The sequence below is a fragment of the Danio rerio genome, chromosome 22 (genome assembly GCF_052040795.2).
Source record: "Danio rerio strain M-AB ecotype USA chromosome 22, GRCz13ab, whole genome shotgun sequence".
NCBI lineage: Eukaryota > Metazoa > Chordata > Actinopteri > Cypriniformes > Danionidae > Danio > Danio rerio.
This window is the reverse complement of record NC_141042.1, coordinates 5768996-5787500: the sequence shown is the minus strand read 5'-3', so window position 1 is coordinate 5787500 and position 18505 is coordinate 5768996. Positions and strand designations below refer to the sequence as shown.

The window sequence follows — 18505 nt, the reverse complement described above, 5'->3', positions numbered from 1 at the left end:
AGCCAGAGCACGAACAGTGGCACGGAGGATCCCCCATCGAAACATGGCCACCGGGTCCATCCCGATCAGCTGGCGGACATAAAACCGGTCACTGCTCCGCAAGAGAGCCACGATATCCGGCCGCATGTGATCAGTGTTCTTCTCACGGAAATCCTGCCACAGATAATCAACACAGACAAATAGAACAATAACAGGGTATTAATAGTAATGCTGACAATATTACAACCTAAATTGTGAATAATTGATTTATTATCTTTTTATAGAATGTTTTTTCTCTCCAATTTAATTATACTTATATAGGCATAACAAATAGCACAAACCGACATTATTAATAATACTAATAATAACGACTGTAATTTAATTATTCTATATGAACTTAAAAAATGTAAAACTTTACTAGGTGTACCACACAAACTGTTTTGTAAACGTAATTTGAAATTAATTTTGACTTAAAAATAAAAATATATATGTTATAATAGGATATATTGTGATTTCTTATCTTCTGCTTCCTTTACCTTAATCTGGTATTTAACCTTCCCAGCAAAATGGAGGATGACGAATGCTGGTTCCATCACTGGAGTTGGCACAAAGTAATGGTTCTGTTGGTGCTGCTGCTTGAACTTGGCCAGCAAGGTTTTATCAGTGGCATGAGGAAAGCTGGAAACGCAATGTCAAAATGAGAAAATAAAAATTGGGACACGTTGTTGGGACACATTTTTATGTTGACTTGAAAAAAATCTAGCCTTAATATAATCTAGCAGAATCTAATGTGAACTAACATGTTTTTTTACACACTGCTTGTATTGAATTAATGTGTGCTTTAACAGTTTTCTAACACAGTTTCTAAACTGAAGCATAAATGAGCATTTTGCTATTTTTTCTAATGTGGTTAATGCATTGCTGTCATGAATGTGTTGCTATTAAGTTTCTTACATGGTTAGCACATTGCCAGCAAAAATTAGCAGGTTTTAACACTAGCTTAAGTTCACATGTGAACTGAGATGACAAGAATGTTTTGTTTTTTTGTCGTTTGCATGAATTATGTTGCTATAGCGTTTAATACACACTGATAGAATAAACAGACAAATTACCCTTTTTAAGAAAATAAGAAAAGCATTTTTAATGTTGCTAACATAAATTAACATATTGTGCGCATGTTATAGCACATTGCTGACAAGAATTAGCCTGTTTTTTTAATTAATTACCATATTTCTATTAGGCTTTTAAACATGAATTATTTAGCTTTTTCATGAATTCTGTTGATATAATGTTTTACCATGAGGCTAGCACGATTTAACATTGTTGGCATGTCATTGGCTACTTGCTAAGCTTTAGCAGTGATAAATAAATCCCCAAATAAATATCTTTGAATGGATAGCCTTGAAATGTATAGGTGTAGGAGAATTACTTTAATGGTTGAAAGTTTTCACCCCCTCAATTAAAGTCTATGACTTTTTTTTAACGTTTTATTACGATTTACCAAAACCGTAACTCTGATTACTTAGAAAAGACATAGCCTGTACAGTCAGGCAAGTCTAAAAGTGTGCACCAAATTTGGTGCTCACAGCTCGAAAGCTGTAAGAGGAGATGCGTTTCAAAATTTAGCCTCAGGCAAAGAATAAAAAGCAGAAGCAGCTTAAAATAGGAGCTTTCTCGCAACGACTTAATGAAATTCAGACAAGCAATAAATAAGTGAGAGTTGAACACTCTTACTTGCTCTCCTCATCGAGCAAATAGAGGAGTCCAGTGGGTTTTTTGCTTATAAGGTGAATACATCCAACATTATCAGTGTAGTCGATGTTGTGCCAGGTGATTCCTTCAGACTGATACTCCTCCTACAACCAGACCAAACACATTTCTCCATCAAACTACCATGAAAAAAATAGTTTATCAAGACCTGAAAAGCCACTAACCTGTTCAAGTTTAAAAATGTGCTGGTTGAAGTAATACTGAAGCTGCTCATTGGCGTAGTTGATGCAAAACTGTTCAAAGCTGTTGGTCTCAAAGTCTTCGAAGCCGAAGATGTCAAGCACACCGATAGACAAACACTAAAATAATTTAGAAACAATGTGATAATCTGAGCTTGGAGTTCAGTCAAAGTTTATGAAAAATTCAACACCGATCCCACCATACCGAAACAGACTCCTCCATGTCTTTTTTATTCAGCAGTGCATGATTGATCCGCAGGACGATCCAGTCAAACAGGGCGCTGTACAACGACTTGGCCATGGAGTCTCGCGCAGTGATCGCCTGAAGAAAAGAGGTTTATTTGAGCTTCACAAATGTTTAGTTGAACAAAATGAAAGTAGATGGCTGTACTGTACCTCGCTGTGGCTGTAAGGTAGAATCAGCTTGTCGTTTGCAGTTACCGTTTTCCTCTTGGTCAAAGCCTCCACTAACAGCTCCTCTTTAACCTGAGGAGAATGTTTGTAAAATTAATAAAATACACACAATTCGCATGAACCATAAAACCTGTATCATTTATAAACACATAAAAATCACATTTCTGATGGTAGTAACACATGTACCTTAAGCAGTTCTGAAAGTGTAGAAAGCACCTCCGGAGGTCCAACGTCCAGACCTTCTTCTCTACCGGACGACTTCTGACTGTATGTCACGTTACCCAGATACAAGATGGCAGACAGGACAGAGAAAATCCTACAGAAACACAACACCGATTGAATCGTTATCTTCTTCTGAACGTCAACACAAGTTCGCATAGATATCTCTTAATGGTTTAACAGGAACTCACTGTCTTTTGGTGGCCGGTAGGAAGCCGACCATCTCCATCGCCTGCTGGAGTCGCTCGAAGTCATGCCGCAGATCATCTGCATCTTCTATTGTAAAGTTTTGCTGCAAGCGAAGAGCAAAACCAGACAATCATTGGGATTTCAAAACCATTTTTAGTATATAACCTATTTTAGTAAAGTCATCAATTAACAATCACACACTATCTATCATACACTTTGGCTCAAAAAAGCAAAAATTGAAAAGTATTAGAACTCTGAGGACATTTTTAAAACATAAGCTTGTTTAGCATCATATACTATAGAGTTTTACTGTAAAAAAAATAACTTTTTCTATCGCAAAGTTTGGCAGTGAGCAAAAAATTGTCGATCATAAAATTTTGCTATGAGTGAAGATTACAAACAGAAAATAGATGTGAAGCTATTTTGAATCTATTTTTGCTGTTTCAAAGCTATTTTTGGAATTTAAGCTTTTTTAGCATCGTCTACATCGTTTATCATAAAAGTTTGCCAATGTGCAAAGACCACAACTGAAAAAAATCGTTGAAATTTCTAAGCTATTTTTGGCATTTTTAGTATATTCTACATCTTCTATTGTAAAATAGAAAAAAATAAAAAGCTATTTTGATACTTAAGCTATTTTGGCATAATCTACAACATCTATCGTAAAAAATCTGGCTATGAGCAAAGACCTAAATCTGATATCGGTAGCAATTTCGAAGCTATTTTTAGTATTTAAGCTATTTTACTATCATTAGCATCTCCTGACAAAAATTTTGGCCAGGTCGAGCAATTTTGTTAGCGAGCAAGGACCACAATCCGCTATCAGTTGCAATTTTTAAGCTATTTTGGTATTTAAGCTATTTTAGCATCATTAGCATTTCCTGACAAAAATTTTGCCCATAAGCGAATACCACAATCCGATATCAGTTGCAATTTTGAAGCTATTTTGGTATTTAAGCTATCTTAGCATCATCTAAATCACCTATCATAACACTTTGGCTATGAGCGAAGACCAGAATCTTATATCGGTTGCAACTTCGAAGCTATTTTTGTTATTTAAGCTATTTTTGTATCATTAGCATCTCCTGTCGGAAATTTTGGGAACGAGCAAAGATTACAAATCCAAAATTGTAATTTCAAAGCTATTTTTTGGTATTTAAGCTATATTATATATGGATCTTCTTTCATAAAGTTTGCCAATGAACGAACATCACAAATAGAAAATCGTTGCGATTTTTAAGCTATTTTTGACATTGAAGCATTTTTAGTATTTTCTGCATTATCTATTTGTAAAGTTTAGCTATGAATGGAAATTGCAAAGCTATTTTTGAAATTTAAGCTATTTTAGTTTGACCTAGATCTTCTATTGTAAAGTTTGATTTTGAGTGAAGAACAAAATCAGATATCGGTTGTAAATTCAAAACTATTTATTATATTTAAGCTGTTTTTAGTTGTAAAGTTGGGCTATGAGTGAGGACCACAAATGGAAAATCATTAAAATCTTGCATCTTTTTTTGTATTTCAGCTATTTTTGTATTGTCTGCATCTTCTATCCTACAGTTTGGTTATAAGCGAAGACCAAAATCAGAAATTGGTTGCAATGTTAAAGCTTTTTTTTTATATTGAAGCTGTTTTAATATTGTCTTGGATCTTCTATCATAAGGTTTAGCTTTAAACGAAGCCCACAAACCGATACTGCAATTTTGAAGCTATTTTTGGTATTTGAGCTATTTTAGTTTCGTCTGCATCTCCTATCTTAAAGGTTGGCAATGGGCATAGATTGCAAACAGAAAATTGTTGCAGTTTCAAAGCCTTTTTTGGTATTTAAGTTATTTTAGTATAATCTGTATTTTCTAAAATTGGCAATGAGCAACGACCACAAATAGAAATTGTTTGCAATTTCGAAGCCTTTTTTGGGGTATTTTAGCTAATTTAGAATCTTGTACCATAAAGTTTGGCAATGAGCAAAGACTACAAACAAAAATTTGTTGATATTACAATGCAAATTTTGGAATTAAAGCTATTTTACTACCATAATCTTCCATTGCAAAGTTTGGCTATAAGCGAAAAAACAAAAAGTGGCTATAAACAGAAAGTGGTTGCAATTTCAAAACGGTTTTGGCATTTAAGCTATTTTAGTATCATCTGCATTTTCTATCGTAAAGTTTGGCTATGAACGGACACCACAAACAGAAAACTGTTGCAGTTTTAAAGCTATTTTTTGTATTTAGGTTGTTTTCTATTGTAAAGTTTGGCAAAGAGTGAAAAACACAAATATAAAATTGTTGCAATTTGTAATCTATTTTTGGCATTAAAGTGATTATAGTGTTGTCTGCATTTTCTATTGTAAAATATTGCAATGAGCAAGGCCATAAAGAAAAATTGTAGCCATTTTTTGGTATTTTAGCTAATTTTGTACCTTATATTGGAAAGTTTGACAATGATGGTAGACTACAAACATAAAAATCGTTGCAATCACAAAGCTAATTCAGCTATTTTAGTGTCATAAGCATCTTCAATCGAAGACCACAAAAAATTGATTGTATTTTTGAAATGGTAATAGCTATTTTTAGCATTTAAGCTACTAGCTATTTTAGTATTACTTGCATTTCCATTGCGGCAAGTTACATTTTGGAACTAACAGTACTTTAGTATCGCTAAAATCTTCCATCGTAATGTTATACAGTGAGTAAAAACCAAAAACAGAAAATATTTTGAAATTAAAACCTGATTTACAAATATCGTCTTAATCTTCTATGGTTAAGATTCGCTGCACAAAAATACCAAAAACATATACAATTTTGACAATTTTAAATCTTTAGCATAATCATGATTTTAATATCGTAGCTAATATCTATTTAAAATCCTTAACACAAGCAAACAATAAAAACAACTAATTATAGGAAATCAGAACCCATCTTAAGCATACGAGCTTTATTCGTGTCATGTCAAGAAGTAATTATTTGTAAATATTTAAGCTATTTACAAGCATGCTAGCTATTTTAATCTTCCCAATCACTGCTAAAGAGGGTTTAAGTGTCTTAGATGTGTACATTAATCATGGATGACTCTGTGGGATATTTCATAATCAATCATAAGAGCGTTTACCTGTTTGAGGTAGAAATATTCTTCTGGCTGCAAGAGCTTGAACTCCCGCCGCTCTTCCTCCGACGCACCGACAAGCAGATAATAAAACACGTGATAGTTCCTGTGGGAAGAGGAAAACACAGTGATTTATTGAGCTTGAGAGACTAGCTCGCTGGTTTAATAAGTTACTGATAATCTGAAGTAAACAATAGTGAAGCTGCTTTGGGAAAAGAGTCCTCAACACTTCCAGATGCTAAAGAATGCTGAAGCTTTTTTCGACCAATTCATTTACACAATGATTTTTCATTGAATGAATCAGTGCACACATAAATCATGGTAGGATTCATTTATGTTTTGTTGTTCACATCTATTAGCTAAAATGAAGCTAATACACTTAAAAGACATCTAAATTTGTATTTCTATAAACCATTTGAATGAATTAATGTTCCTGTAAATTGTGGCACTATGTACTTTTTTTGACTTCGTTATTGTTTTCTTGTTGTAAAAATATATTAATTTAAATTTAAAGAAGGTAATATCCTGTTTCTGGAGCAATTAATATATAAATTTTAAATTTAAAGAAAGTCATATCCTGTTTCTGGAGCAATTAATATATAAATTTTAAATTTAAAGAAGGTAATATCCTGTTTCTGGAGCAATTAATTTACACAAATCAATTCAAATAATTAATCATATCTTCATCTATATTTTAATAATGTACATTTTTATAATGTTTAATATTTATTTGAGATTATTGTATTTCTTATATTTATTTTGATTTAATTATTTTTAATAGCTTAAAACGTTACAGCAAGAGCAGCAATAAACAATTTAATTAAAATAACCCAATAAATTATTATTAAGCCAGTTAATTTGATGGGATCATGTAAAAAATGTAAAATAAATATAAATTAATTAATAAAAAAATAAATACAAAATATAGAAATAAATGTGTATATATATATATATATATATATATATATATATATATATATATATATATATATATATATATATATATATATATATATATATATATATATATATAAATAAATATAAAAATAAATATAAAATATTAATATTAATATTAAATATTTAAATATATTAAGTTTAATCAATTTAATCAAGCAATAATAAATAATAAAGTATTTAAATTAGTTTTTATATTCAAACTGATTTTTTTAATTAAAACTTGTGGCACTATGTATTTACTCCGACTTAATTATTGTTTTCTAGTTGTAAAATGGTATTTATTTAAATTTGATAATATCCCGTTTCTGGAGCAATTAATTTACACGAATCAATACAAATAATTGATCATGTATTCATTTATATTTTAATATTGCACATTTTTGTAATGTTTAAAATTTATTTTTATATTTTTATTTATATTTACTACTATTTTTAATAGCTTAAAACTTTACAGCAACTGCTTTGCAATAAACAATTTAATTAAAATAAACCCATAAATTATTATTGAGCCAGTTAATTTGATGGGTTCATGTAAAAAAAAAAGAGAAAAGAAAAGAAATATAAATAAATCAATAATTAATAAATTATTAATAAATAATATTATTAAATATATTAAGCAATAATAACTAAGTATTTTAATGATGAATCATTTAGCATATAAAGTTTGTTTTTTATTTATATAAAATTACATGTTACATTTTAAAGGAGGTGATATCTTCTTTTTTTATTTTAGAACAAACTCATTCATATAAATGAATCAAAATCTAAATAAATCTAACAATTAACTTAGAAGCCGAATGTCAGTTTTGCTACTTAATAAACTGCTTGACATCATTCAGAAGCTCTGTCACGCTGTTGAAAAAAATGTCACCAAGTCAGTATCTGTGCTATTTTTAGCCTCCTCTGGGCTGTGCTGCTTCACACGGGTCTGTTTATCCAGTTCTGCGAGCTGATATGAGCTGATAATCTGAGGTTTGAGCTGCAGAAGTGCAGTGCTGATATACTGCGGTAAACTCTGAGCGTCTGCTGATTTTACCTCTCATTCTTCTCTCTGGACACAAGTCTGGATTTCTCCAGCAGGTATTTCTCCACCACAGCCCTGCAAAACAAACAGAGGCATGTCAAACATACAGCTTTAATTGCAAATTAAACCCACAACACACACTTTACACATCATTTCCATTACAGGCACTTTGTGTTAAAATCTGAAGCGAACCAACCAGTGCTGAAAAAAACACTGCAGGCCAAATATGGTGAATTATTTCCGCGAGTTATTACAAGAGGAAGTTAGGATCTGTAGACTTTTTTTTTTTTTTGCAATTTCTGTGCAGAATTTTTGCACAAAAAAACAAACAAACAAACAAAAAAAAATAATAATAATAATAATTATGCATAAATAAGTTCATAAATTAATTAATACATAAACGCATAAATAACCAAATGGAATAATAAATTATTAAACAAATAAATAAGTGCATAAATAAATAATGAAATAAATGAATGCATAAAAAATAATAAAATAAATGAAAACATAAATATTTAATAGAATTGAAAGCATAAATAAATTAAATAAATGAATGCATAAATAAATATTGAAATAAATGAATAACTAAATAATTAAATAAATGAATGCATTAATAAAGAATTAAATAAATGAAAACAAAAACAAAAAAAATAATTAACTGCATAAAAAAATTATGAATGGATGCAATGATAAATAATTGCATAAACAACTGTTATACATTAAATATGTAAATGCATAAATAAATGCATAATTAAATAAATGCATAAATAAATGTATATTTAAATAAATGAATGCATAAATAATTGAAAAAATAAAAAAAATAAATAATAAAATAAATGAAAGCATAAACAAATAATAAAATTGAAAGCATAAATAAATTAAATAAATGAATTCATAAATAAATTATGAAATGAATAAATGCATAAAAAATTAAATAAATGCAGAAAGAAACAAAAAAATAAATGAAAACAAAAACCCAATAATTAAACCACTGCATAAAAAAAATCAATTAATGAATGTTTAAAACATTGCATAAACAAATGTATACTTAAATAAATAAATAAATATATATATATATATATATATATATATATATATATATATATATATATATATATATATATATATGCATTAATAAATGTACAATTATTGCATAATTAATTCATAATTTATAAATGCATAAATGGATAATGAAATAAATGCATAAATAATTAAATTAAATAATAAATACATAAATAAATAATAAAATAAATGGAGGCATAAATAAATAATAAAATTGAAAGCATAAAAATGTAAACAAATAAATGTATAAATAAATGTATAATTAAATTAATAAATGCATTAATAAGTTATTGAAATAATAAATGCCTAAATAAATAATAAAATTGAAAGCATAAATAAAAAAATAAAAAATGAATGCATACACAATAAAATAAATAAATGCACAAATAAAGAATTAAATAAATAACTGCATAATAAACAATTAAATAAATGCATAAAACAATTGAATAAATGAATGCATAAATATTTAAACAAATAAATGCATAAATAAATAATTAATTAAATGAATGCATCAATAAACATTTAAATAAATGAATACATACATGAATAATGAAATAAATTAAATAATAAATTAATAAATAAATACTGATTGATTTTGGGAGTATTGGTGCTGAAAACTTATAAATTCAATAAATAATACTTAGCACCCTACCTTTGGAATGGAATGTAACAGTAAAGATGGTCTCCTACATAATATACTTGCTAAAAGACATAAATATTCCTTTATTACATGTACTGTACACAAATAACCTAACCTAGCGCTGCAGCTGTTGATTATTTTAACTATCAATTAATCTACTACTGTGGCCGACTGATTAATCAGATAGAGCCTTTCACCATTTCCTTTAAAGATCCTGTGACTAAAAATCAACAGAGCGGTAAAAGCAGATACCCACACTATATACACAATACATTATATTGCAATTAATTCAATTTTCAGCAACTTCACTACACTGTAAAAATGTATATGATCAATTAGTCATGACAACAAATGTTTTTAGTTCATTAGTACAAATGTTTTAGTAACTTATTAAACTGAGCTTATCATGTTCTAACTTAATTTTAAAAGTTACGCAAGCTGATTTAAGTCAGTTTGACATAATATAAGTTTTAATGGACTCATGAGGTCAATTTGATTCAGCTTAAAAAATTAAGGCAACCAGAATTTTTTTACAGTCTATATTCGGAATTTAAACAATGGATTTTTTATTTCACCAGAAATTACATTAACTAATAATTTAGCTACAGGATAAAATAAAAACAAGCTGCATATTGCTTAATTAAAATATACAATGAGCAAATCAAATAAACGTTATACAGACAGGAATTGATGCATGAAATGTTGATTATTACAAATTTAATCAATTTATTTATTTATTTATTTATATAGACACACACGCAAAATGTAATCAAGTCGAAGTTCATGATTTATTGTTTGTAAACTTTTGCTTTCAATGTATAATTGGTCATATTCATTCGTTCAATAATTAATAAGAAACATTTACAACAAGAGAATTTATTAAATTGATTACATCTTGTTTTTACTTGTTTCATTATTGTTTACCTAACAAATATCAATCACAATGTTAAAAGCCAAACGGATGGAAAATTTATAGGCAATCAGAACACATAAATCTTATTCGTTGAAAGACACAGTTAATGTCAGAATTATTAGCCCCCTTTTTAATTGTTTTTTTCTTAATTAAATATTTCCCTATAATGTTTAACAGAGCAAGGACATTTTCACAGTATGTCTGATAATATTTTTCCTTCTGAAGAAAGTCTTTTTTGTTTTATTTTGGCTAGAGTAAAAGCAGTTTTTAAATTTTTTTTTAAACTCCATTTTAAGGACAAAATTATTAACCTTTTTATATATTTTTTTCGATAGTCGACAGAACAAACCATCGTTATACAATAACTAACTACCCTAACCTGCCTAGTTAAGCAAATTAACCTAGTTAAGCCTTTAAATATCACTTTAAGCTGTATAGAAGTGCCTTGAAAAATATCTAGTCGAATATTATTTACTGTCATCATGACAAAGATAAAATAAATCAGTGATTAGAAATGAGTTATTAAAACTATTATGTGCAGAAATGTGTTGAAAAAAATCTTCTCTCCGCTATACAGAAAGTTAAAATGAACATTTTATAAGTGTAACTGAAAGCATGTAAATTAACTAATCGTAACTCTATTTTTACAGAAATATAGTACTGAAAAAAGCAAAAACAGCATTTACAAAAAGGTCTATATAACCCAAAAAGCTCCGATAACTCAAAATTTATACCTAAAAATACAGAAAATGTTGAGTTAAAATATATTAAAAATCTCTTTACTATATTTCTCTGTTCTCCAGCACACATTTTGTTCAAAGCAAAAATGCCTAATTGTGAAATAACACAACTAATGGTAATTACAACATAATTATGTTGGCTTGAGAAACGCATCTCCTCCTAGGCTGTTCATGGCACAAGGCCCAAATGTGGTCAAAATGTGCCTTCTACTTTTAAGATTGTTGCTATATCTCCTCATGCCTGTAAGACTTATAATTTTTTTAATAAAAAATGTTAAATATTAAATTTTTATAATCCGGGCATATAAAAAAATTAAACAAGCGCCAAATTTGGCCAACAGCTGTATTTAGATGCGTTAGATTTTGTTGCTATATCAGACTTATAGTTTTCAAATAAATAATTTTTAAGCATTGTTTTTCTCAAAATATGGCAAGCCATTTTTGACTTAAACTCCATATTTTTTACTGATATGGCAAGCCATTATTGCATGTATCACTTTTACACTTATTAAGCATTGTATTTTCAAAAAAATACCGCAGGCCATTTTTACATAATGTTCATTCCCTTTATTAATCAGGGGTCGCCACAACGGAATGAACCGCCAACTTATCCAGCATTTGTTTTACACAACGAATGCCCTTCCAGCCGCAATCCAACACCAGGAATACATAATGTTCAAGTCCAGTTTTTGACACTCATAAAGACTGTCATAGAAACATCGGGGTTGATTTAGATCACTCATGTTGCCAAGAAGCTTTGATGTATCATCACTAACCTGTCAAATGTCCCCATAGCAATAAAACGTTATAACCTAGCAACCATTTAAAAATAGCAATATCTCTACATCAGAACATCGTAGGGACCTGGACATTGGCTTGTTTGACTCGTGCTAGCAAATGGAACTTCCTGTTTACTATGCATGGTAACAATGATAAAGGAAGCCAAGCGCTAATAACGATTAGCTACATGCTATGAATGATTATCTAAATGCAATAACATATGCTAGAAATGCCTACTAAGTATTAGCATTTGATCAAACATGTAAACGAGCATTACCATTTAGCAACTGCTTAGCAACCACCTAACAATGCCATAAACATTTGACTTTCTCAAGCCAACATCAAAGTTTATCAATGAACTTTAGGTTCTAGTTAAATGTTAAAATGCTGGTGTAAAAGTATCCAAACCAAAATCTAATCCTTATTAACATTCGATCATGTGACTAACATTTAATTTCTAAACAAATAATTAATAATCATTACAAATAAACTTATAGAAACAAACTAAAGCACTCTGAAAAGAAAAGAGTGATGCATTTTAGTAGTTAAGCTTCACCCACAATGCATCACACTGGTTGTTAATCAGCGAGTTAGATCACTGTTTTAGTTGAGTGATGTCGTAAAGGCTACTATATAGTGTGCACTTAATGAGCGTCATCCAGTGAAGTGGACTCAGAGAACAATAAGAGCTTCATTCAGGCTTTACTGACTCTCAGATGGTCTTTGTTTACTCCACTACAGTCACCACTGAGTCCACACTGAAGCAAAGCACTGTGGGAAAAACGTCAGGCTAAATGTTTGCTCAAGAAACGTACAAGTGGCGTTCTAGTCCAAAATATGAACAGAAACCAAAATATAAGACTTCTAAGCTGTATAACAGGAAATTAAACCTATTTAAGTGTCCTTTTTTTGGTAATAATTGACAATTTCCTTGATAGTTAAGGAGGTTTTCAGCCATTATATGAATGACGGTTTTATGACGTATAATTTAATTGTAGTAATGAGGGTGTTATTTCTGTAATTCAATTAGCAGTGTGTCGCTTATGTAATGTGAAGCTCACACTCATATGAATGAGAAAAACTTGAAAATGTATTTGTTTGTTTGAGTAAAAGAAACAACCTGTATTCATATTTAGAAAATAAAATGTATTTTTTATTTATTTTAAATTCTTAAGAGTTAACAAATGTATTAAAAAATGTATATATATATAAAAATAAATAAATAAATAAATAAATATATATATATATATATATATATATATATATATATATATAAATATAAATATATATATATATATATATATATATATATATATATATATATTTATTTTGTATATGTATGTATATATATGTATGTATACACATACATATATATACATACATATATATACATACATATATATATATATATATATTTTTTTTTTTAGTATACAAAATATTTGGTGAAAAAACCCTGATTCCTGATTTTCAGTCACAACTAAAAAAACATTTGTTATTCTGTTCAATCATCAATTTGTGTTAAATAACAAATTATTTTCTGAAATTTTCAGAGTATTGATTTATAAATAAACAACAATTACTTACTGTTTAGAGTTATTAAAATTATTAAATATATTTACATTTCTTTTTATTACATCTATTTATCATTTGTTTGTTTGCTTGTTTGTTTATATATTCAATGAATCCAAGATTAATTAAAATATTTCTTTATTACCAGAAACATATTTTCATGAACAAAGAGAAAAGGTACCCTGGAAATGTTTTCTAAATGTTTTTTTAATGGATCTTGATATTTATTTATGCTGCATTATTTTATGAATTGCAAAACAGAAAACAACCGTTCAGATAAAAATCTTTTTTTATTTTTAAATCTTCCACTAAAAGATAAATGTATAATTTTATTTATTTATTTAATTATGCATTATATTGTAATAATTCACCTCAGCTGTGCATTATATTGTAATAGTTCACCTCAGGTGTGCATTATATTGTAATAATTCACCTCAGGTGTGCATTATATTGCAATAGTTCACCTCAGGTGTGCATTATATTGTAATAGTTCACCTCAGGTGTGCATTATATTGTAATAATTCACCTCAGGTGTGCATTATATTGTAATAACTCTTCTCAGGTGTGCATTATTTTCTAATAATTAACCTTAGCTGTGCATTATTTTGTAATAATTTACCTTAGGTGTGCATTATATTGTAATAATTTACCTCAGCTGTGCATTATATTGTAAAAGTTCACCTAAGGTGTGCATTATATTGTAATAGTTCACCTCAGGTGTGTATTATATTGTAATAGTTCACCTCAGGTGTGCATTATATTGTAATAGTTCAACTCAGGTGTGCATTATATTGTGATAATTCACCTCAGGTGTGCATTATACTGTAATAATTCACCTCAGGTGTGCATTATATTGTAATAATTCACCTTATGTGTGAATTATATTGTAATAGTTCACCTCAGGTGTGCATTATACTGTAATAATTCACCTCAGGTGTGCACTATATTGTAATAGTTCACCTCAGGTGTGCATTATATTGTAATAGTTCACCTCAGGTGTGCATTATATTGTAATAGTTCACCTCAGGTGTGCATTATATTGTAATAGTTCACCTCAGGTGTGCATTAAATTGTAATAATTCAACTCAGGTGTGCATTATACTGTAATAATTCACCTCAGGTGTGCATTATATTGTAATAATTCACCTTATGTGTGCATTATATTGTAATATTTCACCTTAGGTGTGCATTATACTGTAATAATTCACTTCAGGTGTGCACTATATTGTAATAGTTCACCTCAGGTGTGCATTATATTGTAATAGTTCACCTCAGGTGTGCATTATATTGTAATAGTTCACCTCAGGTGTGCATTATATTGTAAAAATTCTTCTCAGGTGTGCATTATTTTCTAATAATTAACCTCAGGTGTGCATTATATTGTAATAATTTACCTTAGATGTGCATGACATTGTAATAATTCACCTCAGGTTTGCTTTATTTTCTAATAATTCACCTCAGGTTTGCCTTATTTTGTAATAATTCACCACAAATGTGCATTATTTTCCAATAATTCATCTCATGTTTGTAGTAATAAGAAGCTGTAATGTGCACAAAACCCGCACAAACTACTTTATTTGTATATATATTTATAATATAAAAAAGACACACCTTATAATCCTCATCAGCCAATCAGAATCAAGCATTCAACAGGCCTGTAGCTTAAGTGCGAATGCTCATATTAGTGTAAAGTTTATCAATAACAGTGTTTTTTAAGCGTATAAAGAAGAAGTGCTTTGTATGACTGCGGTTTGTATGATTTGCGGTTTGCACATGTATCTAAATTGTGACTTTTCTCAAAACAAACACCGAAAATGAAAGTAAAATAAGCGTCACTCACCCGCGCACAACTCCACTTTCCAGATAATTGACCTGGATGAACTTCCCGAAGCGGCTGGAGTTGTTGTTGTGGGCCGTTTTAGCATTACCAAACGCCTGCATAGAAAAAACAAACACACACAAAACAGAATGAATGGCTCTGTAAACTGATATACAAAGCGTTTGTTGTTTTACAGTTAGAGTTGCATATGGGTTGCTGCTTTTTTATTATTATTTGTTTGCAAATATCAACTTGAGTGCATTGTGATCTTTGAATTTAGAAAGAAAAATCTTAATAATTATAATATATAATCATGCAAAAATAACCGCAATAAATACTTTAAAACTGTGCATTGTTAATATTTTTGAATGCTATATGTATAATATGAAAATTATTATTATTATTAATAATAATAATAATAATACATTTTGTAACTATATTAATTAAAGTATTAGTAGTATTTTTGTCAATGTGATATAAGGAAATTATAACAGTACCTAAAATATTAAAGCTTATTTTAGTACATTATTAAACAATAAAGAATATTAATATGATTATGTGTGTGTGTGTGTGTGTGTGTGTGTATATATATATATATATATATATATATATATATATATATATATATATATATATATATATATATATATATATATATATATATATATATATATTATAATCATATTAATATGATTATTAACATAAAATATCTTACTATTTATTATAATAATATTAGTTTAATATTATCCTGTAAACAATTATTTACTTTTTCACAATAAACGAACCATAATAATTAACATAATTAAATATAATAATAATATTTACATAATATAACATATTTGTTATTTTTATTTTTATATTCATTATTTTATATTTATATTTATTTATATTATAACAATTGATTTTAATAAATATATTATTATAAATAATTAAAATTACAAAAACAATTTAAAGCAATGCATAAACTATATTATCAAAAATATACTATTACAATCATAATATTTTATTTTTAACAATGTTAATAAATATTGTATTAGGAAAATACAAAACCTCATATAACAACTAAATATTCAAATAGTTTTGACTGAAATAAGAACAGATATAAAACCGCATATCAAAAAGACAAAAATTTTGTTGTTTATGAATTATAATTTGCAAAGATGCAAATAATAACTTCATAATCTTCATGTGTATGAATCTCCATCTATCCTAATCTCAGACCTATGAAAACTGATACGGTGTAAAATGGCACCAAAGTGATTGATTCAGGACTCTGCAGAGTGAGTGTGTGTCAGTGTTTGCTAATTTCAGTAGACAAAAGCATGTGCATCACTGAATGCTAAACAGCAGATCTGTGTCCTGAGGATAAAGGCTCTTAAAGGCACAGATCAGCCAAATGTCACAACTGTAATGATGATTCTCCAGATGCTAAAAAATAAAACTACATCAACATAAACTAAAATAAAAAAACTATGATAAAAAATATATAACAAACAATAAGAAAATACATAAACACTAAATGAATATAAAGTAAAATAAGTAAACCAGTGCAATAATAAATAATCCATGCTAAAATGTAAATAAAAAACTGAAATATAAATAACAAAATCAACACATTTTTAATCAAACTATTAAAAAAATTATCAATCTATACATTAAATATTATATATATTTTTAAAAGGTTTTCCCTTGTCTTAAGTATTAATTAACAATAAAGATGCAAAACGGTTTTGCTAACAGTTACAATATAGCGTTAGCTAGCGGCAGTCGCTAGTTAAGATCACGACAATCAATAGCAATGCTACCATAGCATAGATTACGACACACAATAGCAATGCCACCATAGCATCAATGCTAATTGCCATAGCTATGCATGGACGCAATAAAAAATAAACAAGGATTCACTGTTTTCAACACCTCTTAGGCATTAAGGCTAAATAAAGATCTTTTTATAAGCCGTGATGGTGGTGTTAGCTAGTGGCAGTTGCTAATTGAGATCACGACACAATAGCATTTAAACACACTTCATTCAAAACAAATCAACTCATTAGCTCACAATAACAACTGTCGATTCATTAGCTCACAAAAACAAAAGTGTACATTTTCTAAAAGAAACTGTGTCTGAAAATGTCCCTAATTAGCAGTGCTAGGAAAAGGAACAGCACTAGCATCAGCGCTAGCTGCAATAGCTAAGCTTTTAGATAAAGAAATGCAGCTTATCTACATTTTTACACAGAATCTGAGAGTTGCAAGGTGGTGGACGGTGCAAATAATCAAATTGAAATCACAAAAGTGCTAAAATAAATGACAGAGGAGAAAGATTTGTCTGAATTAAGATATAAAGTGATACGCTGCACTAGCTTTTCTCTGCAGATTCACTGTTTTTCTTTGTCTTAAGTATTAATAATGACACAATGGTTTGCTACCAGCAACAATATAGTGTTAGCTAGCGGCAGTCGCAAGTTAAGATCACGACAATCAATAGCAATGCCACCATAGCATAGATTACGACACACAATAGCTATGCTACCTTAGCATTAATGCTAATTTCCATAGCTATGCATTGACACAATTAAAAATAAACCACACATCTAAGGTACAAAGGCTAAATAAATATCTTTTTATTAGCCATGATGGTGGTGTTAGCTAGTGGCAGTTGCTAATTGAGATCACAACACAATAGCATTTACACAAACTTCATTCAAATAAAATCAACTCATTAGCTCACAATAACAACTGTTGATTCATTAGCTCACAATAACAACTGTGTACATTTCGTGTCTGAAAACGTCCCTAATTAACAGTGCCAGGAAAAGGAACAGCACTAGCATCAGCTCTAGCTGCAATAGCTATGTTTTAAGATAAAGAAATGCAACCTATCTACACTTTTACACAAATTCTGAGAGTTCTAAGGAGGTGAATGAGGTAAATGCTCAAACTGAAATCAGAAAAGTGCTAAAAAATATCTTCCTCCTCAGTTTTGTTTGAATTGAGATATATAGTGATCCGCTGCAGTTGTTTATATTGGACTTGAGCGCTCGAGTGTGTTTTTCACTCATGCGTTCAGACTGAACATGTCTCCACACACTCTCAGAGAATGAGGAAACTTTCATCTGAATGTCGAAACTCAAAGAGAGGAAAATATTAAC

The 18505-nt window shown here is 28.9% G+C and overlaps 1 protein-coding gene across 50 annotated transcripts in view; it reads right to left on the bottom strand.

The window, feature by feature from the left end:
* The window catches only part of myo9bl (myosin IXb-like), a 99188-nt gene that overhangs the window by 36322 nt on the left and 44361 nt on the right, over positions 1–18505 (bottom strand). For all 50 annotated transcript variants that reach the window (XR_015521007.1, XR_015521008.1, XR_015521002.1 and 47 more), the window contains 11 exon segments: positions 15378–15472; positions 7846–7908; positions 5859–5958; positions 2753–2853; positions 2529–2658; positions 2325–2414; positions 2134–2250; positions 1914–2048; positions 1714–1835; positions 516–657; positions 1–153 (listed from right to left, as the gene is read on the bottom strand). The exon segment at positions 1–153 is cut by the window's left edge and continues 43 nt beyond it. Coding sequence is in view for 17 of the 50 variants with exons in the window: in NM_001423631.1 (NP_001410560.1) it covers positions 1–153; positions 516–657; positions 1714–1835; positions 1914–2048; positions 2134–2250; positions 2325–2414; positions 2529–2658; positions 2753–2853; positions 5859–5958; positions 7846–7908; positions 15378–15472 (1248 nt within the window). In the remaining 33 variants the exon portion in view is untranslated.